General features: G+C 45.4%; 1 protein-coding gene across 1 annotated transcript in view; it reads right to left on the reverse strand.

The window, feature by feature from the left end:
• The window catches only part of LTA4H (leukotriene A4 hydrolase), a 326790-nt gene extending 305279 nt beyond the window's left edge, over positions 1-21511 (reverse strand). The window contains exon 1 of the mRNA XM_069229606.1: positions 21286-21511. Coding sequence (XP_069085707.1) covers positions 21286-21432 — 147 coding nt within the window. The 5' untranslated portion in view covers positions 21433-21511. The remainder of the gene's footprint in view (positions 1-21285) is intronic.
• Positions 21512-26932: the final 5421 nt, after the last annotated feature.

The following is a 26932-nucleotide window of genomic DNA, read 5'->3' on the forward strand; positions in this document are numbered from 1 at the left end:
TGTGACAAAAATGAAGAATTCCATCCCCCATAACATCGTTTAACACACACACACACACACACACACGTTTAGTAGAGTAAGGGTGCATCTGTGGATATTAAAATCCCCAGCCCACAGAATCAAATACCTAGAATGGACTAGTTTTAGTGGTGCCTCAATTCCAGCATCTAATGAATGGACTACATTAGTCCCAGTAGCATCAAAATCATTTTTGTAGTAATTAACCACAAGCAGTTCTGGCTCCCATTTGAACCCAGCTAAAGAAACAGTGCATAAGATAAAAGAGGAACCACCTTCTTTACTGTGACTGATAGCAAATCAAATTTGACACCAGTATCTATAGGTCCCCTTTTGCATGGCCAGCAGAGGAAGGAGTGGCATACAGAAAAAAACAACATAAATCCTTCTATGTGAATTGGGTTAACACACCAAGTCTCTTGTACACAAATAATACCGGAACCTGAAATAATATTAAGCCATTCAGGAGAGTCACGTTTACTTCAGATCCCAAGACATTCCAGGATGAAAAAAAAAGTGAGACATATTCTGCCCACTACATCCCTGCTCCTAACGAACTTTAGGTAGGTGTGGCTCTACTTTGTTGATCAATGGGGCACCCAGGGGCTCTGGAGGCACTGTCTTCCCAATTACCCTATAATTACATATTCCTATATCAGCTGGCAACAAGAGCCTACTACTACTAGGGCCACCCCCTGGTGGACTATCCCCTGATAACAATAAGGACCCATGGCACCACCAGCTGACCTAGAAGGGGCTAAAGCCTGAGTGACTAATTAATCAGTCATTTTCCTGCAAAGAGCACAAAACATGGAGCCTATTTGATAATGAGATTATAAGAGCAGAAGAATGGGAGTTATAATGTCTTTGCAAACAAAGACCAGAATGTTGTGGACCACGATTAATGTGCCTGTAAAAGAAATCCAAGGGAAGAAGTGCAATGTTATTACCAATAGGGGTGAATGACCCTGCTCTCGCCAACACCTCTCCCACTTGACTATGCTGTTCAAAATTAATAATGATACAGTCTCCCTTAAGCAACCTTTCTGCAGGGCCAGTCCATCCCAGTCGTCTCGTCATCAGAATTTGATTAGCTTGAACTACTGGGAAAATAAAATTAGTATGCAGCCAGTGAAGGACTTTGTTCTGCAATTGTTCCGGTCAGAAGCTGGACATTCACCATTACCGAAACGTACGCACAGTAGGCTGGGGGTAAATTCATTGCTATATCGTTTGGGCACCCGAGGATCACATTGTTCCTCTCTTGATCTGAAGTCGAAAGGCACAAGGCAAGACAGACATCTCCTTGCATATTAGTTACAATATGGCTCCGTAACATTGGCGCTGGACCTGCATCAGATCTATCAGGAACACCAGGTGCCCTGATAACTGCAGATGCCCGAGTGGAAAGGCAAAATTCTTGCTGTTTATGACTTTGCGCCATATTGTGGCCTGAGCCCTGGCCTCTATTATTATTATTAGCAGTTACAGTATAATCCCTTTGGGCGGACTCCGAGAAATAGAATATACAACTCAAGTTTCCAGGGCCCATTCCCTTACCCCCGGGTTCACAAGCTGTGTCCATGGAGTATCTTCAATTGATTCCAAACATTTAGTAATGGGTACTAACAAATTCTCCAGCAACCCCTTCATGCAAGCCAAAAACTCAGGGTGAAAAAAGGCCTTGTTCACAGTAGGGCAGAGGTGACAGTTAATAGTGGCATGATTGGATTGGTTTCTGATTGGAGAGTCCCTTTCTTCCAACGTGGACACCTCTTCCTTTTAGCTACGGGCACAGACACTGAAGGGGAAATTATCACACTATTGCTAGCTTGAAGATCATCACCAAGCAATAAATCAACATTGTGATCCTTAGGTTCATCTGGAGGAACAATCCCCAATATGTCCACCCACAGAAGATACTGCGTTGGAAGCGGAGTTGGTAACATTTCCAGTCTCAGTCTGGATCAATAAATCGGAAGAGGTTAATAACCTAGAAGTTGAAGCAACTGATAGCTGTCATTCTACATGTGCAGTTTCTATCTATAGCTCCAAAAGCCTTCCTAATAAAGCAGTCAAGTGTATTCGGCGTATTCCCGCCCTTTGCTGGTGAGCAGGCCTTATATTTCCCCATCCTCCGGCAGGTACCCTCAGTTAGTCAATGAATGAACAACAAACTTAATATTAAGTTGTACCTTTTGAAAATCATCAAAAGGGGGTGTCCGGGCCCAGCTTATTCTGGGCGAAGATGGGCCCGGTCTTGGCCTGGGCGCATCCCATGCTGCGGTACTAGAAATGCACTTTATAGCTCATGGCTTCTCTTCCCTTCTCCTGGCTCTGATAGTGCCTGCAGGGGGACGTAGTCTCACCCCAGCAGGAGGCAGCTGAGAGGCACAAGAACCGGGTCCCAAACAAATAGGCGTATCCAGCGCCACTGTACTTGAAAGGTGCTTTCTAGCATATGGCTCCTGCTACCTCCTGGCTCTGACAGTGCCTGCTGGGGGACATAGTCCCAACCCAGCAGGAGGTGGCTGAGAGGCACAAGAAATAGGTCAACAAACAACGGAGTCACCTCCAGGTGTTTATAATGGCCCACGATTGAGGTCTGTAGCTGAGGCTGAAGATTTTGAGAGTTTCTTACAGTGCCAGCAAGGGGGTCAAAATGGTGTTTAAAATATACGCTCATCCAATCATTGACCTCTCTGATGAGATCACAGAGCAACTGGAACATATTCTAGTTGCAATTGTGGCACACTTTTCAGAATCACAGAAATGTATTGCACATGTTAAAGCCACATTCTTAACTACATAGGCCATGCTCCTTTTAGAGACCCCCAACCCACTATTTTCATACCTCTTAAAGCTTTGTCCATCTCTCTACAACATTTAGGAGAAAAAGATGGAACTGCATAGCGCCTGGTGCTCGTTCAGTCAAACTATTTTTGAAGAGGTTGGCAAATGTGTGCCTGTCCAGAACTGTGTTACTTAAGCTGCAGCTGGGTTGCTCCAAATAACAATGAACTACTAGTTTATGGCTCCTTCTCAATACGTGGAACACGATATAACATAAATCCATTATATGGAAATGGCCACAAACTTTCATCTTGCTCCAAATTCCTCAAGTAAGTATCCAAGTTTCCTCGTGAAATCATCAGTGCGCTGATTAAAGTCCACAATTCCGTATAGGCGTTTTCTTTGCACCTCATCAGTTGGGCCTCTAAATCGGACAAACTATGGAATATAGATTGGTTTTCACCAGTGTAATTTTCAAAAATGATAATTTAATATTAAAACTGGTGGCAAGAAACAAAAACACAGCCACCGTCAAGTGTCTGCATTTGTTTAAGGTACTGAGCAAAAACGTGTGAGAAATAGCTGAGAAAGAATGATACAAGCAGGAGAAGGCCGTGTTTGAGAGATTGAGTGTATGAGAAGGGCAACTAAGTCGGGTTTTCGAGGGAAAGAATTTGAAAGATTGAATGTCTGCACATGTTTGTGAGAGGAGCATGTAGGAGCATGTCATAGAGAGGAAAAGGTGTACGTGTGGGTGGGGGTGTTAAATGGGTTTGCAAGAAGGTTGTTTGGGTCAGAAAAGAGGAGCTTTGAAGGAATGTTGTTAAAAGGTGAAGATATGTGAAAAGCAAGATGTGAGAAAGACGTGTATTAGAGAATAGTGAAAGGATTTTCAGCAAGGGTGTGCTGGGCTAGAGAGAAGTGAGAAAGAGAGAGAGCAGGGTTTCAGAGGATGGGCAGAAATCTATATGTGAACGAAAAGTGAGGGAGGGTACGTGAAATAGGGAATAGAGCGTAGAGGCTTGAGAAGAAAAAGTGTGAGGCTCATGCGTTTAAAAATAATGGGGGGTGAATGATAAAACAACGAGAAATAGTGGAACAGAGTACAGTGTGAGGCATTAGAGCTGGGCCAATTTTTGAGGAAGAGAAAACAAGGTTTATGGATAGGCTACCACCAGCAAGCGGAGGGAACTCATATTTCCAGAAGAAGCAGTAACTGTGTCACCACAGCTAAACTGGGAGGTACAGAAAAAATTGTACCTGGGACTAGGAATGGTGATCATACTTGTGCTGGCCCTAGATGGTGAAGACAGAAGTAGTAGATAAAACTATGAATGAGAAAGAAAGCGTAAGAGATAGAGCGAAATAGAACGTATAATATATTAAAATGGACAGAACAGAGCAAAGCAAGAGACGGGCAGATGTGAATGAAGAATGTGAGTTTGTTCAAGGTAAGGGGAAAGGGTGAAAAGATAATTGAAGATGAAGCAAGGGAAAACGAGAAGAAACTGAGAAAGGATAGAAATGTAAACCAAAGAGGTGCACATGCCAGAAATGTAGTGAAAGGGGACAGGGGAGGGAAAAGCTAGGAATGGAGAGAATGGCTACAGATAGAGGCTAGACAGAAAGAGAAAAAGAAAAAAAACATCACAAAGAATGAAGGGGATTATAGTCAGGAAGAGGAAATGGTGTAGGAGTACAAAAGACCAACATATACTTGTTTTTTTTTGTTTTGTTTTTTTTTGCCCTTTTGTCATTACATGGGCCATACTGGGCATATTTTACTCCCTGCGTCCACTTTCACAGCATGAGAAGGGAAGGTCTCTGTATTGGTATAGTGCGGGCTAGATCGTCGAGGTCTAACGTCAGTTGACAAATATGCGTGTGAATGTCAGCAGCTGGATCTAAAGGAAGTGACAGCAACAAGACTGCAGGATATGATGTCAGGTTTTACAATAGTGACAGCAGGTCTCCGAGCAACAGCAGCAAACTTTCAAGATGCGGACATGGAATATCACTTAAATGAGAATGGTGGCAAAACTCCCATACTTACTCACCATCCAAGTAAAAAGTCTTTTGAGTCAGTAATGCATCAGCTTTGCAGTACTCAAATCTGTAACTTAGATGCCACTCATGACTTAACTGTGCATATTCTATGAGCGATGAAACCTTGTACTCGTCTGGCCTTATGAATTTGTTCTGCGGAGAATAGAAGATTAGACTTTCTATGAGGGGGGAAGTTACTTTGCTACTGCCACGCAACACCTGTTTTGGGAAGAAGCAAAGCTTACACTGCTGCTGCCTGGTTTGTGTATGTCCGGTGATAGGAAAAATCTTACTCTGCTGCTGTTCTAGTTATAACAGTCCTCTGAAGGGCAAAAGCTTGCAGTGTTTTTGCGTAAGATGCACCTGTTCTATCTTCTTTCCACTCCGGTGCCCCATATTATAGAAAAACAAAATGATAGATAGACTGCACTTGCATAACAGGCCATATGAATCAGGGATTATTTCACAATATTTGATATCAGATACCAAGACCAGTAGTCCTGAGGGGGACACCTGACGCTGTAGGGATAGTATTCGATTGTCCAAACATGGTGATGGAAAAGAGAAGCAGTGTCCATTCCTTGACCGTCCAACATACAACAGAGCATTAACCTCTCAACTGCTGGGCCTTCACCCCCAAAACCTCCCCACCCCTGAACCCTTTTTGGGCTATTTGGGGTAGTTTGCGCTTAGAGCTCCATAACCTTACTTCCACCACCCCCTAATGAAAAGTATCCACACCAACTTTTCATCCTTTTTTTTTTTTTTTTTTAAACCAAAATCCTGGGATTCTAAAAAGTACTCATGGTTTGTAGATTCCCCTAAAGGGTACCAACAAATAGGCAACATATATTTATTTTTTTAGTTTTTTCAGAAATATTGGAAAAAAGTGCCCAGGATAACAGTGTGTGCTTTTTCCCCTAAAAATGGCATCAACAAATAGTTTGCTGTGCTAAAGACACTATCTTCCCAGCTTTCAGGAACATGCGGAGCGGAATAAAAGAACTTAATTTTTTACCACAGTTTTGACACTTTTCAAAGATGCAGTTCATTTTTCATATTTTTGTGCACTCAATCTACTTCCAGTTTGTGGTGGAAACCAGCAAGACATCAATGGGTGATCCAGGAAAGCTACGGTTTTCTGGAAAGTATACAAAAATTCCAAATTCAGCAAAGGGTCATATGTGTAGATCCCTTAAAGTTTTCTCAGAGAAACAAATTTTTGAAATAAATAAATAAATAAATACTGAAAAGGTGTAGGGAAAAAACTGCCATTTTCGGCAATAATTTCATCTATGTTTAGTCACAATGGCGAATTTAGAAAACCAATATACCATTATGTTTGCTAAACCATTCTTGTTGTGGGGATAAATAGGGTTTTTGTAGGTTCTCCAAGAACAAAAAGGTATCCAGAGCCAACAACTGAGCTGCACCGCAGAATGATTTTTGTTTGTGTACTGACATTAGACCGAATCATATGGTGAAATATCTGGAGTGAAAAATGGGTATGGAGAAACATATGTGTTTCTAAAACAGGGACATACAGGAACAGTGGTTATTTGTATATCTCTGAATTTGTGGGCATCCGTACTAATATATAGGCGGTATTTTTCAAAATGCTTTAAAAAAAAAAAAAAAAATTGCCTTACATTTGGAAGTCTTAAATGCAGTGAAATCCAATCAATAATACCAAATGATCTACTTCTGTATATTCCCATGTCTTCCAATAAAAATGGTGCCTCGCTTGTGTGGCTAGGCGTAGTGCCCACAATAGGAAACGTGCTTAACCACAATATGGACGCAACACATTTTTCCACTGACACTTCCCCCTACAATGTGGGTAGCTGTGGACACATGGGGGAATCCAGCGTCGAATGCCTTGCGTGGTTTGCACCAGTATTTTTTACTCAGAATCCTTTGCAAACCTCAAACTTTGTAAAAAAAAATTTAAACAAAAAAAAAAAACACACACATTTCTGTGATGGAAAGTTCTGGAATCTGCAGGGAGACATCTTCCTTCCACCCAGCATTCCCTTAACTCACCTGATAAAAATGGTACCTCACTTGTAGGGGGGTAGACCTAGTGCCCACCACAGCAAACGGCCTAAAACGCAACCCGATACATCACACTTTTTCACTCAAAACTGAACCACCCCCTCTTCCCCCCTCCCTTTTTTTTTTTTTTTTTAAAGTTTTGGATTTTGGGTCTTAGCTCACCCGGCACATAGGGAAACCTAGCAAACATGCAAATTGTTTTTTTAAACTAGGGTAATCCAGTGTTGGGTGACTTGTGTGTGGCTCTCACTGGGCTTTTTAAAGCAGAATCCCTTGCAAATCTCAAAACTTTGGTTAAGAAAAAAAATATAAACAAAACACATTTTCGCACGTTTCTGTGACAGAAAGTTCTGGAATCTGCAGAGAGCCACATATTTGCTACCACCATGAGTTCCCACACGTTCTTGGAACAGTACTCCGCTTATGTGGGTGAGCCAAAAAACGACAACACAAAAGGCGCTAAAGTGATTCATTGATAGATGAGCAATGGGGGTAGCTGCACATTTGGGCCGTGCTGTGGCAATATCTATGCAAACCTATGAACCACAGACATTTTTGAAAACTAGACAACCAGGTGATTCCAAGGTGTGGTGCCTTGCATGGATCTTATGAGGTTTTCTTACCCACAAACCTGCAAACCTCAAACATTGCCTGAAATCAAGCATTTTCCTTACATGTCTGTGATGGAAACTTACAGAATCTGCAGGGATCCACGAAATGGTTATCACCCAGCGGTACCTCCCTTGAGCCAAAAACAACACTGCACCACTTGAGTGACTGGGCCTACCGCCCACAAAAGTACTGGGATCAAACCAAGGTCAATGGCAGCCCTTGCAGGGGAGCCAAGGTCAATGGGAGCCTTAAGAAGTTAACTCCTCTCAATCCATCTTTAGTGGGTTAGTCTTTTATTTATTCTTTGTGTTTAGCAAGGTTGCCTTGCTGCTGCCCATGGTGTCATGGGCTTAGTTTCCATTGGTACAGCAGTTGCTGGTTCACAGACTCTCCATTGCAAGTGGGACGATATTGGGAGTCAAGCAAGCTCTGCTGGCCCATATGTGAAACCACCACCCAAGAGTCCAATCTCCTTTTGCTTGCCATAGGGATGAGATTAGATACTTTAGTCAGCAGGGGGGCAGAAAGAATGTTCTCACTTTGAGGGGGAGGTATTGCCGTGCCCTTTCAGGGCAGCTCAACCCCTAATAGACCCTGGTGCCTAGTAGCCCCACCCCCAACAGTGAAGCATATGGGGGCTTTTGCCCCCATCTGCTCCTCCAAGTGGGGCTGAAAGAGTGTGCCCATTTGTTTGGGAAGGGGGGGGGAGCAGAGGGGTCATTGTCATGCCCATACTGGGCAGCCCCCACCCATACACTAATAAAACAAATCCCTGGTGCTAGCGGGCTTTCTGCCCTCATCTGCCCAGAAAGACTGTGCCCATTTTTTGGGGGGAGATGGGACCATTAACAGGCCAAACATGGGCAGCCCTCACCCCTACACTAAATATATTTCCTGGTGTACTAGAGGGCTTTCTGCCCGCCGGGGGTGAAGCAGATTGGGGCCTAATGCCCCTATCTGCTGCTCGGGGGAGGAAGGGGGCAGTAAGACTGAATTATGGTAAAATAAAACTGGGGAGCAAAAGCCCTTGCCCAAGGGGCTGCTCCCCCTCCCTGGTGTCTAGTGGAGTGGATCCCTGCTTGGGGATTGCCTTCCTTGGGCAATCGCCAAGCAGGGATCCACTTGGGAAAGGTACCATTGAGAAGGAGAGATTCTCCCTTTTTCAACGATACCTTTCCCGTCGTTCGGGGGGCTGAGATAGCTACACGAGCACCGATACAGAGAAAGTGAAAGGAGACGATTGGCTCAGTACACTGTCATTTTCAAGACAATTACGTTAGCGTGTGCTGATCTGCATTTCCCTAGAAAAAAAAGAAACAGCCTCAGGAGCTGGGAACCTCTTCCCCAGCTCTCAAGGCTGCTTCTTTGTAAAGGAAATCCCTCCTGTGCCCTCACCAGAGGGATTTCTAGTGCTGTGTGTGTGGACCGCCTGGAGCCGCCCTATGCACATGGGCACCGTGGTGTCAGATGGCTCCCAGCCGTCCGATGCACGGACCGGTTAACAACAAAATACATAAATAAGCAACTGAAGGATGGCCAGTTAGTCTGCAAACGGGTTGCTTCCACACCCTGCGCATGCTTAGAAAAATCTACAATTGGATCCCGACTAAAGCTAGAAGGACAGTCACCCAGGGCCTCGTCAGCAGCCACCTCGACTACGGCAATGCACTCTACGCCGGAACCACCGCCAAGACCCGGAAAAGACTACAACGCATCTGTAATGATATGTGGGTTTTGACCACTGACTTCAAGTTGCACTTGGCCTGGTAGTACACTGTCACATTAGTGACCACCAACTTCATTTTGCCTATTGACTTTATTTTAGAATTAGTCACTGCTATGTTAAAAGCTGCAAGTAGTTTTCCACATTGTACAATGTGCACGTTTTTATTCTTTGTGTTTTTTTCCCCACCAAGGGCGTAGGCTGATAAGAACGTACTCAGACGACAGGAAAAGGACTTGCTTTAAATTGGCACCTTAAGATTGTGGCCAAGTCCCGACGTGTTATTTTCAAAGCAGGCCTAGAGCAATCATCATTTTTTTAATAAATAAACTTCTGCAGGGAGAGAGAGGTTCTAGACTTTTCCTCTGTTTGTTCGAAGTATAAGAGGCCGAGACCAGATGGACCGCGGACAGAGTGTTTTCAGATCTCAGGCACATCCAGGACGCTGGAGTGTGCCATCCTTCCTGTTAGGATCATTAATCTCTCTCTCTCCTCTATCGATTGTGGGATCTTGCGATCTGATGATGAATAGGAGGGAGATGAAGCAGTGATGCACTTTTCTCTTGGTGATGCATATTTTTTAATTCATTATTTGCGCATTACATTATAATATAGATACATATATTTGCTGTGTATATTGCAGTGGAGAATCATTTGTACATTCTTTCATGTCATTGATGTGACCAGTTTTTAACGTGTGCTCTCAGCATGCTAATCTCCTTTTAGAAATCTTAAGTAGTGAAATAATAAATGTCTTCTTTGGACTAAGCGCATTCAAGAGATTTTTGTCAGTGCATGAGTGTTTCAGCTCAGTCATTAGTGAAGCAAAACAGCATCCAGAACGCCTCCGACGTCTCATCAAGAACACCCCATGACACAGCCACATCTCCACCCTTCTGAGATACCTACACTGGCTGCCTATTGACAAGAGAATCACCTTCAAGCTCCTGATCCACGCCTACAAGGTCCTACATGATGCCGGACCAGCTTACCTCAACCACAGACTCTCCTTCTACACTCCCGCCAGACAACTCCGTTCCAACGACCAGGCCCTCGCCAATATCCCCAACATCTAGAAAACCACAGCCGGAAGAAGATCCTGCTCTCACATCGCCACCAAGACCTGGAACAGCCTCCCCATCCACCTCAGGTAATCCCCCTCAGTTGAGGAAGGACCTCGCTCTTCAACTGATCCTCAGCAGCCCCCACCCCCTTCTTGAGACCCTCACGGGTGTGTAGCAGGGCTTTACAAATCCCTCATTGATTGATTGATTGGTTTTCCAATGTGTGTGAAAAAATATTGCCACATTTATCCTAACTTTCGATAAATGTGTTAAAATCTGCAGATTATTTGTCAGATGATGGGTTATATAGCAAATTCAACAAATCCTTCAATTATGTGAAAAAAGCAGCAGCCACAGAATCACATAATTCCAGTGGCCCTGTCTATAGTATTGGCAGTCCTCGCTGCGCAGCACCTGCAACTGTGCTACACTTGTTCTAGGCAGCACGCACTGCTGGGTTTTTCTCTTCTCAGACACTTTTCCTGCTGCTTCTTTCATTGCTCTGGTAAATCTCTCTTTTTAGTACACAATCTGTGTACCCCGGGGGTTATTATGTTAGCCCATTAGCAGAAGGAGGCTTGCTGTTTAACCGGCAATTGTCTGAAAGAAAGAATGCGGAAACTGAATTTACTTAGTACATTCAGCTCCTTGCAGAAAGTTAGGAACACACTTCTATTTCGTTTGTATTTTCAAGTCTGTCAGATAGCACTATATCATACAAATAGGGCCACTGGAATTATGCATTTTCCTCATCTGCCTCATAATGCATCATCTGCGCCATCATTTGAATATTTCTGCAAAAGAAAAAATGTGTTTCTAACTCAAATGTTTTAACCAAGAAGCACTACTTGCAATTCTGAACCTTTAAGTTCCTGGCAGCAGTATTAAGATGTTAACTGGTACAAATGCATCACAGATGTATGAATTACAATGTACGCCTTTACCACACATGCCTCATGCCTTTTGCCACACATAGCAAGTATATGTAAGGTAAAAAAACATTTATTTTTCCCCCTGTTTTTAATTTACTCCTTACCTATCTTTACCACTACCCACCACTAAAATTACCCCTAGCTCCTTATACCAATACCCACCCAGAATCCTAAATTGACTGTTACCTCCCTTTACCACTACCCAACCAAATCCTAAAATTACTGTTACCTCCCTTTATCATTACCCAGCCCTAAATCCTAAAATTACCTTTACTTCCCATTACCACCGCCCACTCCTAAACCCTTAACTACCCTTGCCACCAAATGCTAAAAATTACCCTTGCCTCCCTTTACCACTAGTCTCCTCTAAACCCTGAAATGACCACCCTTTACAAATTGTTATTTTACATCTACTTACTATATGTGGTAAATTCATGCATGTAAAGGCAAGCGTGGAAATGATGGAGTGGTAAATAATGTTTCCTATGTGGCATGGCGTTGGCCAGACACCTTTAATACTTCCTACAGTTACAAAATAAAGGAATAATACTGTCAGAAATTGTGCAGTATTACGCCACATAAATACATTCCCTTTCCTGGCTACAAAAGTTTAACAACTGCTGCGTAATTCCAGTAGCTCGTCACGTAATACCATCTGCCATTCCTCACTTTTCATCCAACAGCAGGTTACATTGTGGACTTGTAGTCTTAACGCAGCCATTTTGGGTTCAAAACCCCAGCATGCACAGTGCTATGTTGTATATGTTTACAGTCGCCTAATCCAATTTAAAAGTTGCTTTTTCACAAAAAGAAACCTATTTTGTAGGGCTTCACTCTTTCATTCACATTAATACAAACAAGCAATGCAAATCATTTTGTCTTTTCTATAGTGAGGAGTTTAATATCGGTCTTCACAACACAAAAGAGGTACAACATGCATAGCCATTTGGTTCATGGGCCATAGTGCAAGAAAAGAAATTGGCCCCATGGCTGCTGTTTGAGCTGTGAAATACAGCAGCAATCAGGGTACATTGGGCCCCACCTGTGCCGATACAAATTCAGCCCCACTTGTGTGGCTGGGTCTAGTGCGAGCGACAGGAACGGATCCAACCGAGGTCAATGGGAGTCTCCCTCTAAGCATTCCCATTGTCCTTGGTTTGATCTGTTACTGTCACAGCACTTGGTCCAGCCACACAAGTGGGGCAGTGTTTTTTATTGGCATAGGTGGGGCAATGGTGAAGAGTAGGAATTTTGAGGATTCCTGAAGTTTCCATCACAGAAATATAAGGAAGGATAATGTGTGATTTCAGGAAAGGTTTGAAGGGCATTGTGGGTAGTAAAGCCTAAAGGGATCCACAATAATCACACACCCTCCTGGATTCCCCTAGGTGTCTAGCTTTGAAAAATGTACGGGTTGACTAGATTTCCCTGGGTGCCTGCTGCACCAAGGTATAAAATCTAGAGATATCCACATCAGAAAAAGGGCACTAGGTCTACCCAGACAAGTGAGGTACCATTTTTATTGTGAGACTTGTAGGAATGTCAGGTGGAAGGATTCCCCGGATTCCAGAACTTTCCTTCACAGAAATGGGAGAAAAATATGTTTTTAGTCAAAGTTTGAGGTTTGCAAGGGATTCTGATAAAACAACCTGGTGAGACCCATGCAAGTCTGCCCACTCCGGACACCCCTAGGTGTCTAGTTTCCAAACATTTGCAGGTTGGCTATATTTCCCTAGGTGCCAGCTGAGCTAGAGTCCAAGGTCTAGAGCTAACCAGATCGGAAAAAGAGGGTCTGTTGAAGAGGGAATGTTGGGTTGAAGGAATTTTGTGACTTCCTCCAGATTCCAGAACTTTACATCACAGAAATGTGAGGAAAATGTGTTTTTCAGTCAGTTTGCAAGGGATTCTGGGTAAAAAAAAAAAAACAATAAAAAATACCCTGGTGAGGCCCACATAAGTCAGCCCACCTTGGATACCCCGCAGTGTCTAGTTTTAAAAAATGTACAGGCTGGCTAGGTGTCCCTAACTTGTGGCTAAGCTGGGGTCCGAAATTTAGAGCTACCCCCATTGGGGGTAAAAAAAAGTCCGTTTTTGGTGGAAAAATGTGATGCGTCCATGTTGCATTCTGGGCCATTTCCTGTTGCAGGCATTAGGTCTGCCCACACAAGTGAGGTACCATTTTTAATATGGAGACTTGTGTGAGCATAGAATAGTAGAACATTTGTTATTACCAATTGGATTTTGCTGCATTTGTGCCTTTAAATTTTAAGTCAGTGTATATGAAAGATGACATTTGAAAAATATCCTCAAAATCATACGCTAGTAGGGGTACCCACAAATTCAGATATGAACAAATAACCACTGCTTCTAAACTCTATATCTTGTGCCCATTTCAGAAATACTTACGTTTTCTTGATACCCATTTTGAGGTGCTGGCGTTCGACCTGGTGTATACTTAATGTTAGAAATGGGGTCTTTGGTTGGCAGTCAGGTTACCCCCTGTCCAAGCAAGAACCCTCACTCTAGTCAGGGTAAAGGAGAATCACCATCAGTTAACCCCCGCCCACCCCCTTGGTAGCTTGGCACGAGCAGGCAGGCTTAACTTCAGAAGCAATGTATAAAGTATTTGTGCCACCAAACACAGTAACTAAGTGAAAATGCTACAAAATGACAACACAGGTTTAGACAAATAGGTAATATTTATCTAAACAAAACAAGACCAAAACTACAAAAATCCTACATACTCAAGTCAAGATATGAATTTTAAAAAGAATAAGTCTTAAATCCTTAGAAAATAGTGAGAAAGTTGCTAGCGCACAAAAGTACCTGGGTAGCTTCAAAATAAAGCTGCACGGGTAAGTGTATGTCGGAAAAGGCCAGCGATGCGTTGATTTCTCATTCGCAAGCGAGACAGTGCATCGTTCCTCCTCTGGTCGGGTTGGCGTACGTTGTTTCTTCTCTCCTGCAAGAGAGCTTTGCGTCGATCCAGATGGCTACCTCGGGTCTGGGCAGGCTTTGTACTGATTTTTCGCGCCCAGAGATGTTGCAATGAAATCTGGTTGCAGTGTCAAGAAACCGCGCTGCGTGGGGGCTTGTAACAGCAGCTGCTACGGGTGTTGCACGTCGTTTCTCGACCCACGTTGTGCCGATCTCTCAGCCGCAATGTAGGTGGACCGTTGATTTTAGCTGCGAGGCAAGCGGCACGTCATTTATCAGCTGTGAGGCAGGTGGTGCATCAAACGTTTCCCCACACGGCTGTCATTGCATGGATTTATGTCCTTTTCCACCAGCTGCACCTTTCAAGGGTCCAGAGACAGGTTAGGGCATCACTTGGCAGGCAGGACTCTCAGCAGAAAGCCCAAGTGCTGGCAGAGAGAAGCCTTTGTTGTCCCTGAGACTTCAATAACAGAAGGCAAGCTCAGTTCAAGCCCTTGGAGATTCTTCACCAGTGGGAAGTCACACAAAAGTAAGACTGTCCTCTCTCAGGCAGAAGCAGCTACTGCAAGCCAACCCAGAAAGCACAGTCAGAGGCAAAGGGGCAGTACTCCTCCTTCTCCTTGGCAGAGGTTCCTCTTGGTTCCAGAAGTGATCTGATTTTCAGGGGTTTTGTGTGCTCTTCTTATACCCTTTTCTGCCTTTTAAGTAGGCATACTTCAAAGAGAAGTCTCTGTTGTTTTCAAGATTCTGCCTTGCCCAGGCCAGGCCCCAGACACACACCAGGGGGTTGGAGACTGCATTGTGTAAGGGCAGGCACAGCCCTTTCAGGTGTGAGTGACTACTCCTCCCTTCAGCCCAGACGGCCCATCAGGATATGCAGGTTACACCCCAGCTCCCTTTGTGTCACTGTCTAGAGGAGAGGTGCGAACAGCCAAACTGTCAGTCTGACCCAGACAGGGAATACACAAACAAGCAGAGTCACAGAATGGTTTAAGCAAGAAAATGCCTACTTTCTACAAGTGGCATTTTCAAACACCCAAACTAAAAACCAACTTCACTAGATGTATTTTTAAATTGTGAGTTCAGAGACCCCCCAAACTCTACATGTCTATCTGCTCCCAAAGGGAATCTGCACTTTAATAATATTTAAAGGCAGCTCCCATGTTAACCTATGAGAGCGATAGGCCTTACAACACTGAAAGCAGAATTTGGCAGTATTTCACTGTCAGGACACGTAAAATATCAGTACGTGTCCCACCTTTAAAACAGGGATGTGGAATTCCTATCGCCCGACGCCCGGGACATCTTCTTTGGGGTCAAGGGCAACAAGTTTTTATGTTTACTTTGTCCTTGGGACAAGTAGGCCCAACCCCCTGCAGCACAAACCCTTTGGCTGCCTGTTTACAGAGAGTTGAACTCTCTGCAGTTGAGGTAATGTGTTTCCAAAAGATAATGCTGTTCGAACTTGTATTTATGGTTCATTATTTGAAAGCCTTCATTATTAGGGTGCGTGCTGTAAATAAATGTTTTAAGGTCACACTTCACTACTGACGTTGTTCCAGTACAAAACAAAAAAACATGTACACACATGTTTGAAAAGTTTAGGCTAAGAGGCTAAGTATAATGCTCCCAGAATGCTCTCTGATTATATGCAAATGAAGTGTCATTTAGTAAAATGTGTTGATGCATGCTAGTATTTCCCAAAAATATTTCTAATGGAAAATCAGTGTAACCATTTTCAACACGATTATGGGAAGCATGAAAATAAACAAAAACTGACAAAGCCAACTGATCTGACATATTTTTATAAGTCTTTTAGTTTCATCAATGCGTGTCTTGTTTTGACATGGCTTTTGTAACACTTTATTGTTGTGGGAGCTACCAGGCCCTCAACATTGTAACAAACATTGGCAAAACCCCCCCAAAAAGTTTTTGAACTCTTAAAGCACACGTTGCCACCAGCAGCATAACAAAGGCCCCGCAGCCGCCCTCCAGGAGGCCCCGTCAGCACAGCACCTGCCCTGAGTGAGTCTGGAGAGGGGGCTCCTCCATGTTCTTTGCAAAGGGGCACCCTCCAGTTTCGTTACGTCACTGATTGCCACTGTAGTTCCTGACACTGAACAAAACTACTTTGTGTGGCAATATGCTCCTTGTGGAAGAGCAGAATGCGTTCACTCACAGTAAAGCCAGCCAAAAGAGAGAGAAATAGAAGTTTAATAAAAACAAAATGTCTTTGTTAACAACAGACCTAATTAGGGACCAAGACCCACATGTAGGTAGCTTTTTGCATGTCGCAAACAGCGACTTTCACTGTTTGCGACGTGCAAAAAGCACATTGCGATGCACAAACCCAGTTTTGCGATTCAGTAACCTGGTTACCGAATCACAAAACAGGTTTGCGACTCGCAATTAGTAAGGGGTGTTCCCTTCCTAATTGCAACTCGCAGTGCAATGTAGGATTGTTTTGCGAACGCGGGCGCAAACCAATCGCAGTTTGCACCCATTTCAAATGGGTACTAACACTTTCGCAAAAGGGAAGGGATCCCCATGGGACCCCTTTCCCATTGTGAATGTCACTGTAAACATTTTTTCAGAGCAAGCAGTGGTCCTGTGGACCACTGCCTGCTCTGAAAAAATGAAACGAAAACTTTTCATTTTTCGTTTTTGTTATGCATCTCGTTTTCCTTTAAGGAATTACAAAAAAAACTGCTTTATTGAAAAGCAGTCACAGACATGGTGGTCTGCTGTCTCCAGCAGGCCACCATTCGTGAGGGGGTCGCAAATTGCGACCCACCTCATGATTATTCATGATGTGGGCATTTGCGAAGCCCTTGCGAATCACAGATGGTGTCAAGGACACCATCCTACATTCGGATTTGCGACTCGCAATTTGCAAGTCACAAATCTGAACCTACCTACTTGTGGCCCCAAATTCTTAAAGAAAGTCACAAAAGTGCACCCATGGTATATGTCGTACCCCTATAAAATATTTGTGAACTGTATTTTAGCGTGGGTAAATACGATGTGTAGATTTGCTCATGTGAAAATCTATTGAGCATTTGCAAGTTCATTTTCCCTCCAGCCACTTTCTTCCCAACCCTGGAAGAAGTTCTAATTCTGCCATTGTCAGGAGTAAATGTCCAACCTTTCTTATTATGGGAAAATATTAGAGAGAAGCTGGTAAAAATCTTTAAAACATGCAGGTTAGTAGGTTTGCAGACTCAAAGGCATTCCAGCCCTGGAACTATTGCTTACTGCTTCCTCCAGCCCCAGTATGCAGATCTGCAGAAAGGTGGCAAAATAAGGAAATTGCTGCAGTAGGGATTGAAACTCCAAGTATTCAAGCCCTACTATGGTAGTAGCCCTGGCATAATCAGAGAGGCTATTAATTGCTGCCATAATTTGTCGCCACACTACATGGCACCAAAGGGACAAGTAGATCTTTTTACAGGACAAGTAGATTTGAGAAGCAACCTGTCCCCTGGACAAGTAGATATTTTAATAAATTCCACACCCCTGTAAAATATACTGCACCCTGCTCATGGAGCTACCTAGGGCCTACCTTAGAATGCCTTACATGTTTAAAAAGGGATGGTTTAGGCCTAGCAAGTGGGTACACTTGCCAAGTCGAATTGGCAGTTTAAAACTGCACACACAGACACTGCAGTGACACGTCTGAGCCATGTTTACAGGGCTACTAATTTGGGTGGCACAACCAGTGCTGCAGGCCCACTAGTAGCATTTGATTTACATACCGCTGTGGAACCCCTCCTGGCTTTTCCCTGTAAGGCGCCCACTCCTGGGCAACCCCCAAGGTGAAGCCAGGCATCCAAGCTGTGTCAGGGCCGGTGAGGAGATTAAGCAAGCTATTACCCAGAGTTACAGAGTGGGACCCATTAATTAGATTAGGCACTGAGGCGAGAATTATCTGGTCCAAGGGAATTGAGCCCAAAACCCGCTGAGGCGGGGATTGAACCCTGGCCCTGGGCCAGATCTCTGCATCAGGGTCTGACGCTCTATCCAGTGCTGTCCTCACATGGCTCCTAAGATAAGCTTATTTCACTAAAGAAACACCATACAGGGCTCATAAAATCAGCTTATTTTACTAAAGAAACACCATATGCCCTTGCATTGCAGAAAGTCTCTCGCTCTCTCTCTCCAGGGCCCATCCCTGCCAGCACTCATGACATCGCACACATGGCATTGCTTATCTTTATTGGGGACCATACATCTTCTTGGGCTGCTCTGCTAACTTCATTAGAGCTTTGTTTAAATGTGAGGCAATAATGTTGGTTTCCTTTTTACCTTCTCCTTATCTTTTTTCATGTTTATCTTATCATTCGTATTATTTTGGTACCACTTGAAAATGTTGCTCTTTATAATTTGCAACTGTGATTTTGTTTACTAACAAAATGAAAAACGTTTGAGCTAAACAGAAGTAAACACCAGCTAGCAATGCAAAAGTCCATGCAGAGAAATGGGGCAAGGTTAGAACAGGTCTGTTAATATTTAACCTTAAAATAGTCATTACAAAGGCAGGTTGCTGACAGCTCATCTACCTTCCCAGTAGAGGCACTCAAAATAAAAGTAAGTCGGTTCTCTTTCACTAAATCCCACTTCCCTCCCTGCGTATGGCTGGCTTAAGTGCAAGTGTGGTGCTGGTCCCTTCAAGAAACGAGAAGAATTTTCGGTTCTCCTCGGCAAGACCTGTTCTGTCCACTCACTCCCCGTATTACTTAACACAAAGGTAATGGCCACAGCTTTGTAGTAGACGTGCAGCTTTCTGATGTTCATTACCCCTTCCGGTCCTGTACTTTCAATCATCACATTTGTGCCAAAATTAAGACAGTACAGCAAAAATAACCCATACTATTCACCTGACAGTCAACAATAATATTTCTTCAATTTAACTTTTATAACCCATCTTGTTGCTCTCATTGCACAGATTGAATCAGAGTGAAGTCGGAAGATAGTTCAGCATGACATACGTACCTAAATGTTCCCAAATATGACTATCAAATTAAAGGTTTCTCAGAGGCAAGAGTGCAGGTGACAACAATGAATGTTAAGAATTTTGTCAAAGTCGTAAAAAATCATATAAACTAAATTATTTTATAGTCAACATATGATGTAGGCTGTGCAGATCAGTGAAAGTGAATGTTACTGTAGTACCAATAAATAAATGAAACATTATCTGTGATATGTTGGTATGTCTTGTTCTTGCACAAGAGACCTGTACATGTTCGACTTCCTGACAGAGACCCAACTTGGGGCAGGTTCAGCTGGTTTATGACACAAGCAAGGACCAACCAAACACCACTTGAGGTAGGAATCAACACATAAGAACGCACAAAGCAAGACAGGTGTCAAGTACACTATAAACTGTACTGTGACACTTCAATTTACAGTGAAAGCATGTGAATAGCGCAAGCCTGACACCTAGCATTAAGTGGCCAGATTAATGTAGGTTTAGCTTTGTGATTACCAAATAGCAAATTTTGAGATTCACTAATTGGTAATCACAAACACCTATTTATTATTGTGTCTCTGACACATTTTGTGATTCCCATTGGGTCGCAAATAGACCTACCTCATTAATATTCATAAGATAGGTGTCACTTTGCAACCCATTGGGAATTTCAAAATATCACAGGGATAGTGCCCTGCTGAGGCCAGCAGACCACCATGTCTTTGATTCCTTTTAAATAAAGCATTTTTTTTTTATTGTCGAGCGCACAAGCGCTCTTGCCTTTTGTAATCTCTCTGTGGGCTTTTAACCACAACCACTCTTGCTATTCATTCTTTGTTGTGCTGGTCTTAAATGCTTCCTCCTTTCTTTGCTGAGTTCCCTCCCAGGCTATTTCACTAAGTGAACATTTTTGTTGGCCATCACACTACGTCACGCTTCCTCCTGTTACAGAGTGTGATGGTCCCTCCTCCAGTTTGCCTTCCATCCCTGCAGCAATCCTTTCTAGACATTCACTTAGGGAGCCAATAACTCGCCCTCATGCTCATGCCGGCCGTGGCGCTTTGAATTGACTTGCTTCTGTCAACTGTTTTACTTTTCATTTTCAATTTATGTGGCAAGAAAAGGCCAGTTAGGAATTTACAACTGTAATAACTAACTCGAGCAAACGCAAGACACATTGCATTGCAAATGCCTGTTCACTCTGCCTCTTTTGCTATCACAATTGATCTATAGTTGGTACTTAATGAAAAACTATTGTACGGTGTGGCCCAGTTGTTGGCTCTGGGTACCTTGGATTCCTGGAGAACATACAAACCCTATATGTCCCTGTAAACAGATGGGTCTAGCGGCTGTAATAACATATTGCTTTTGTCAATCGGCCATTGTGACAAAAAGTTACAGATGAAAATGTTGTCACACAAGAATATTTTGTCCTACTCATTTTCAATATTTCTTTATTTCAACAGTTAGTTTTCATGGGAAAACCTTGATGCCCTCTTGCTGAATTCAGAATTGTGTCTACTTTTCAGAAATGTATACCTTTTCTGCATCACCTATGGGTTTCACGCTGTTTTCCAACATAAAAAATAGGACATATATGCTACCTCTTAGAAAAATGCTAAAACTGTGGTACAAAACTCAGTTTTTTATTCAGCTCTGCATGTTCATAAAAGCTGGTGGCTTTAGTATGGCAAACAGTTTCTGGATGCCATTTATGGGGGGGGGGGGGCTGACACTTGGAATTTTGTGAAAAACAAGGGGAAAGTGCTCTAAATCAGCTATATTTTGGCTTTTTTCTCAGTCCACGAACCACGGGCAACTTTTGAATACCTAAATTGTTGGAAAAAAATATGAAAAATTGGCGTGGATACCTTATGTATACAAACTAAAAGTGAACTGTCCGAAATAGCCAAAAAAAAGGGTTCAGTGGGGGTGGGGGGGTGTGTATGTAAACTTTTCTCCATATTCTCTCTAAAACAAAACCCACTCCTTCGTGGATTATCAATAGAACTTTAGCACCATCTGGCTGCTCCCGCCATGGTTCCCTCCCTTACTGAGAAGCGTAATTGTGCTGCATACCGGTGTCTGGCATGCAAGAGCGCTAGCAACGCATGCTAAAAGCAGATCAGACGTTACCAGTGTGCAGAGACCATCCTGCTGAGATTCCACGGTCAAGGCAACATCCCCCCGTATGACGCTGCTGCTGAAATCCACGTGGAAGTGGAGGTGTAGATGCTTGGTGATGAACTGCTCGGTATCAGAGAAGGAGCTGGGGTCTGCCATTGTGGGTGTCGCGCAAACGAAAGCAACTCCTTCGCCTGGCGGCCAGAATATATTGCAGGAGCTTCAGCGGCGCGACAAGCACGTGACCGGCACGACCGCTCCGCCCATCGTTTCTTCTTCCCTCCCCTCCCTTCCCCGGCCCTTCACTGGATCCAGCGTCTGTCCCAGAGGGCGGCGCCTCACTGGAGTTGGCGACCCATTGAATTAGTTAGGGACATCAAACGGGACTGAAATGTACGGACGTTCCACCCAAACCTTCTCCATTCAGAGGCGGAAAAGAGACAAAGCTCATGGACCTTTCCGTCTGCGCTCGTTATTCATGCGGCACTAATGATAGTTGTCATGTTTATAATTAGAAGTTGGCGAGTAAATAAGAGAACTTAGCAATGTTGTGTTTGCGATGAAAACATGAACTTCATTAGCAAATGTAGCTATGCCTGCTTTGCTGAGGTCTACATGTGCCCAACATAAAGATTAAAGATCTCCATCTTGGTGGGTTCAGTTAGTGTACATGATAATAAACCCGATCCCGAAGGGGAACTCTCAAGGATACAAGTGCCTTTAATTTGGTTGTCTCCCGCCTGAATTTGCCTAATTTTCAATACAAATACATAAGGAAAACACAATCTCCCGAGTGCTTTTTTTTTTAAATCTTCCCCTTTCGTCTTCCAAAATGTTGACTTGTTTGGCCTGGCCTCTAAACCTTCCCCTTTGTCTGTGAGGCGGGCGCCACCCCCTAGCCCCCGGTCTAGGAAGTGGGAGATTGAGTTGGGTAATATTAAGACTCGTTATTCAAGTGCTTTGACAGATGGACGATAACCAGGGCAGTGGAATTATACACCAGTGGGGGACCAAATCAGGGCTTTTAAGTGGCCGGGTCCCTCGAGTTTTAGACCGCGAAGTAATTTAAAACGGACAATGAAACGGGTCCCTTTTAGGCCTTGTACGCACTTCATTAACTCTTCATGCAAAACACTCGATTTCTTTACTAGTGTAAAATATTTTAAGGTAATCCATGTCATTCCTGCAAATGTTTTACATGCTTTACTTAATCGTGTATTACCTATTATTGTGTGCTTTATCCAGGATGTTGTGTTTTTTTCAGGCACCAAATTCTCTCGTCTAGTGTATAGTTTGAATTAAGTCGCATCCAAGGGTTTATAACGGAGCACAACTAGGTTGCGAGTTTCTCTCAGTGCCTCTCAGAGATGAAAAGGTGCTCTGAATACGTGGTCATCCATTGCTTGGTCTCTCTGCAAAGCGCACAGAGCCATGGTCATGTATGCCACTGCAGTTGCAATTCGATGCATGTGTGGGTAGGGTGGCACTCTCTACAAATTTGTTTATATGTGTAAGACACACTCTTAATTAAAAAAGCCCTGCCCCTTTTATGGACACACACATGCACGCATGCACGCAAGCACTCGCTAGTACGTTTTGGAGCGGGCCGCGGAGAGAGAGACTCGCTCTAGTCTCTCTGCGGGCACGTTCTGGAGGACAGGAAGTGGCGTAGAGGATCGGGATAGGCCACAGGTAAGTGGGGGAGGGTTTAAGGTCTGAGGGTTAAAAGGGGAGGTGGGAGGAGGGATCGGCCTCTTTCCGCACCGACCTTTGTGCGGGGCGGAATTTGGCGTCAGTGGGGTGTGTTATAATCCAGGCGAGTGAGCAAGGTTTACGTTTTGTTCTGGTGTTAGCGAGGCTTACGGCCTTGTTTGAAATTGCACACATGGCTCTCCGCCACTATCACCGCTCAGCGCCATGGCAACCAGCCACAACGCTGAAGCGGTAAAGGCCGCGCTTTGTGTCTTGGGCGAAGCCGGCCGATCTGACCTACTCAGGCCTGGGGTCCTGGACCAGGCCTGGGTTATTATGATGCGGCCGACGAGGGCCGCGTCGAGCCGGGTAGCGGAAGTCATTGCCGCAAGTAATTCACCGGAGAGGGAAGGGGACAGGGAGGGGTAGGGGCCCCAGGAGTCATCCAACCCTTCAGGGGGGCGAGCGCGAAGCGCCCCAAGCCCCCAGCTCCATAATGTGGGGGTTGCAGGCCATGAGCCAGAGGGGGCCATGGGTGAGGCAGGCCCAGTTCGTTCGCAAGTTGGGTCCCCAGGGGACCAGATGATTATGGTTAGGGGTGAGGGCCCTGATTCTCGCACAGAGATAGGTGGTCAGCCCATGCCTGGGCCCAGTAGTGTGTGGGCCCCCTTGGACTTGTCCTGTGCCCCAGGGAGGACCCAGCCCTCATTGGGGGCCCGGTCAAATAACGTGGAAAATACACTGCAAAGGGCAAAGGGGGGCCGCCAAACCCAGGACAGCGAACAGGCAAGGCAAGAAGCCCAAGGTTGGGGCGGGGGAGGGGCCTGGGGGCCCATCGCTGGCAGGTACTGTGGTGCAGGGAGGTTGGGACCAGGCAGAGGTGTGGGACTTGGAAGCCAGGATCAGAGAACAACACCGGGTTGTCACAGAAACTGAGCCAAGATGGGCCCAGTTGTGGAACGACTGGGAGGAGGCAGGGGCCCGGGGCAGGCTGAGTAAGAGGGCGATGAAGGGACCTGACGTCAGGGGGCCACAGCCGTCTGGTTCAGGTGCCGGTAGTTGGGTATGGGTGCCACAGGTAGAGGAAGGGAGGGGTCAGGAGGCTTGTGCGGCCGGAGGGCCAGTCGGCGCGGGAAGCCCCAGTGGCGCACACGGCCACGTGGGGAGAAGCAGAATAATGCCAGCAGCTGAGGTTGGCAGAAGGAAGGCGACACCAACAGGGCGCAACACGGCCCTGACACGTTGGTCTGAAGCAATAGAGGGGTCTTCGGCGGCCTTCTCTACACCGCTGGATCGTGGGTATCACACGGATGGTTTGCGCCATGTGGGGCAAGAAGTAACCGATGAGATGTCGGCAAAACCGAAGGGCAATGTCGTGAACAGGTGTGAGTGGGATGTTGATGAGGAGGTTGAGCTCAATTATGATGAAGAAGGGGATGAATGGGAAGAAGGAGAGATTCGTGAGGAGGAGGTGAGTGGTGTCAAAGGGGGGGGGCAAGGGCGCAAGTGCGGCGCAACCTCTTCTGTTTTTGTTTTACAGGACACCGGATCAGCTGATGGGCCAACTGGAGTGCGCTAAGGGATGGCGCGGGTCGGATTTTGAAGAAGGTTGCACGGCCTTTAGGGGCACAGGGTAGAGGTAAGGGGAGATGGTGGTTGGTTTGGGGTGATGGGGAGGTCGCCAGTGGTTCATGCAAGCGCAAGTCCATTGGTGTGGGGGACGGCTCAGTGCTTGAGACAACCATGGTTGGGATAGGGCAAGATGGAGACACGACTCAGGCTAAGGAGGCCCCTTCCATAATGGTTACAGATACGGTCACTCAGAAGGCAGGGGAGGTTACAGGGGCTGATGACAAGGAGGGGGGAAGTCATAGGAAGCGGCTCCCTTACATGGGTTTGGCCATGCCCCTGGGATCACATGTGCGGACAAAACCAAAGCGAGAATTTGGAAACACGAATATGTGGATGTTTTTAAGCTCCTGCATAGGGATATCCAGGCCAAGGAGGGATCCAAGGAAGAGTATTGGGAACTAGCACGCAGGCCCAGTGTTCCAATCACGATGGATAATTGGACATCAGCCTTTTTGATCTTTGCCAGCATTTATTGTGAAAAATACCCAGACAGGGCCATAGCGCTTTTCAATTATACCGATATCATATGGAAGGCGTAGATGCATTTTGGAGGTATCGCATGGCTGAGCTATGATGAAGAGTTCACGGCTAGGGTGAGCGTCAATCCTGAGAAGCCATGGGGGGATGTAGATCCAGAACTATGGATGCAATGGATGGCTTTGGCTCAATCCTCTGTGTCCACGCATACTGTAAGTGGGTTGCCTGTAGTCTACAAGCCTTTTCAGTCCCGTCCAAGGAGGGGCGGGCGTGGGTAACAAGACCCCGGTGCCCACCACCGGGGCTTGTTGGAACTTCAATAAAGGTTTCTGTTCACGGCAGCCCTGTAGGTTTAAACATGACTGCTCCAAGTGCGGGGGCCGTCATCCAGTCACCCAATGTTTCTCCCTCTCCAGCCCAGCAGAGCAATGGAGGGCGTCCAAAGGACGGGGCATGCAGGGTGCTAATGCACCAAAAGGGTCCTACGCCAATTAGGCTGGAGACCCTGCTCCCTTGGTTACGCATTTATCCAGATTCCGATAAGGCTTGTAAGTTGGAGTGGGGTTTTCGAGAAGGTTTCCGGGTGGGCTACCAGGGTCCCCGAGGTAGGAGATGGGCAGACAACTTGCGGTCTGCCAAAGAACAGCCACAGGTGGTGCGGGCAAAATTGGCAAAAGAAGTGTCGCTTGGGAGAATTGCAGGGCCATTTTACGACTGGCCAAGTGCCCACTTGATGATATCCCCCTTGGGGGTGGTGCCCAAAAAGGCACCAGGCGAGTTCCGGCTGATTCATCATTTGTCATGGCCAGAAGGAGCGTCGGTCAATGATTTTATCGCACCAGAGGACACTAAAGTGGTCTACGCCTCCGTGGATGATGCCATCAGGTTGGTCAGAAGGTGTGGGCGAGGTGCTGAGATGGCAAAATGCAACATCCAGTCTGCTTTCAGGTTGCTACCGATACACCCAACGGATTTTGATCTCCTGGGTATGCAACTGGATGGCACCATTTATGTTGACAGGGTGCTGCCCATGGGTTGTGCAATCTCCTGCGCACTTTTTGAAACCTTCAGTACCTTCGTACAGTGGGTTTTTATCAGACAAAGTGGCCACCGGACGGTGGCCCACTATTTGGATGATTTTCTATTTGTAGGGACAGCCACTTCTGGGGCCTGTGGGCGGGCGTTGACAGCCTTTCAGGAACTAGCTCAGCGGACGGGAGTGCCTTTGGCTCCAGAAAAGATGGAAGGGCCGCTGTCAGTCTTAACCTTTCTGGGCATAGAATTGGACGCGAACACTTTGATGGCTAGGTTGCTGGCCCCGAAAGTAAAAGAGATGCTGGATTTTCTGGCCATGGTGCGGGTGCTTTGCAAGATGGACCTGCGAACTGCTCAAAAGCTGTTGGGCTACCTTAATTTTGCGTGCAGGGTCGTGAGGGGAGAAAGGACTTTCTGTAGGCGATTGGGGTTAGCTATGTCGGGGGCTGTGCTGCTACATCACAGGATACAAGTCTCAATGGGTCTGAGAGAAGACATTAAGGTGTGGGAAGCCTTTCTGGCAGACTTCAATGGGGTATACATGTCGTTCTGTGACACTGACACAGTGTGGCAAGTCCAAATTTTTTCCGACGCAGCCGGAGCTTCTGGCTTCGGACTTTACAGGGACGGTAGGTGGTGCGCGGAACAATGGCCCACGCAATGGCTGCAGCAAGGGAGGAGTATTGCCTTCCTTGAGTTCTTTCCACTTCTGGTGGCCCTGGCAGTTTGGGGGCAGGAACTAGCTAACAGGATAGTGGTTTTTCAGGTGGACAATATGACAGTCGTTGCATTAGTCAAAAGACAGCTAGCAAGGGACCTCAGA

Source organism: Pleurodeles waltl, chromosome 4_1 (genome assembly GCF_031143425.1).
Source record: "Pleurodeles waltl isolate 20211129_DDA chromosome 4_1, aPleWal1.hap1.20221129, whole genome shotgun sequence".
Lineage (NCBI taxonomy): Eukaryota > Metazoa > Chordata > Amphibia > Caudata > Salamandridae > Pleurodeles > Pleurodeles waltl.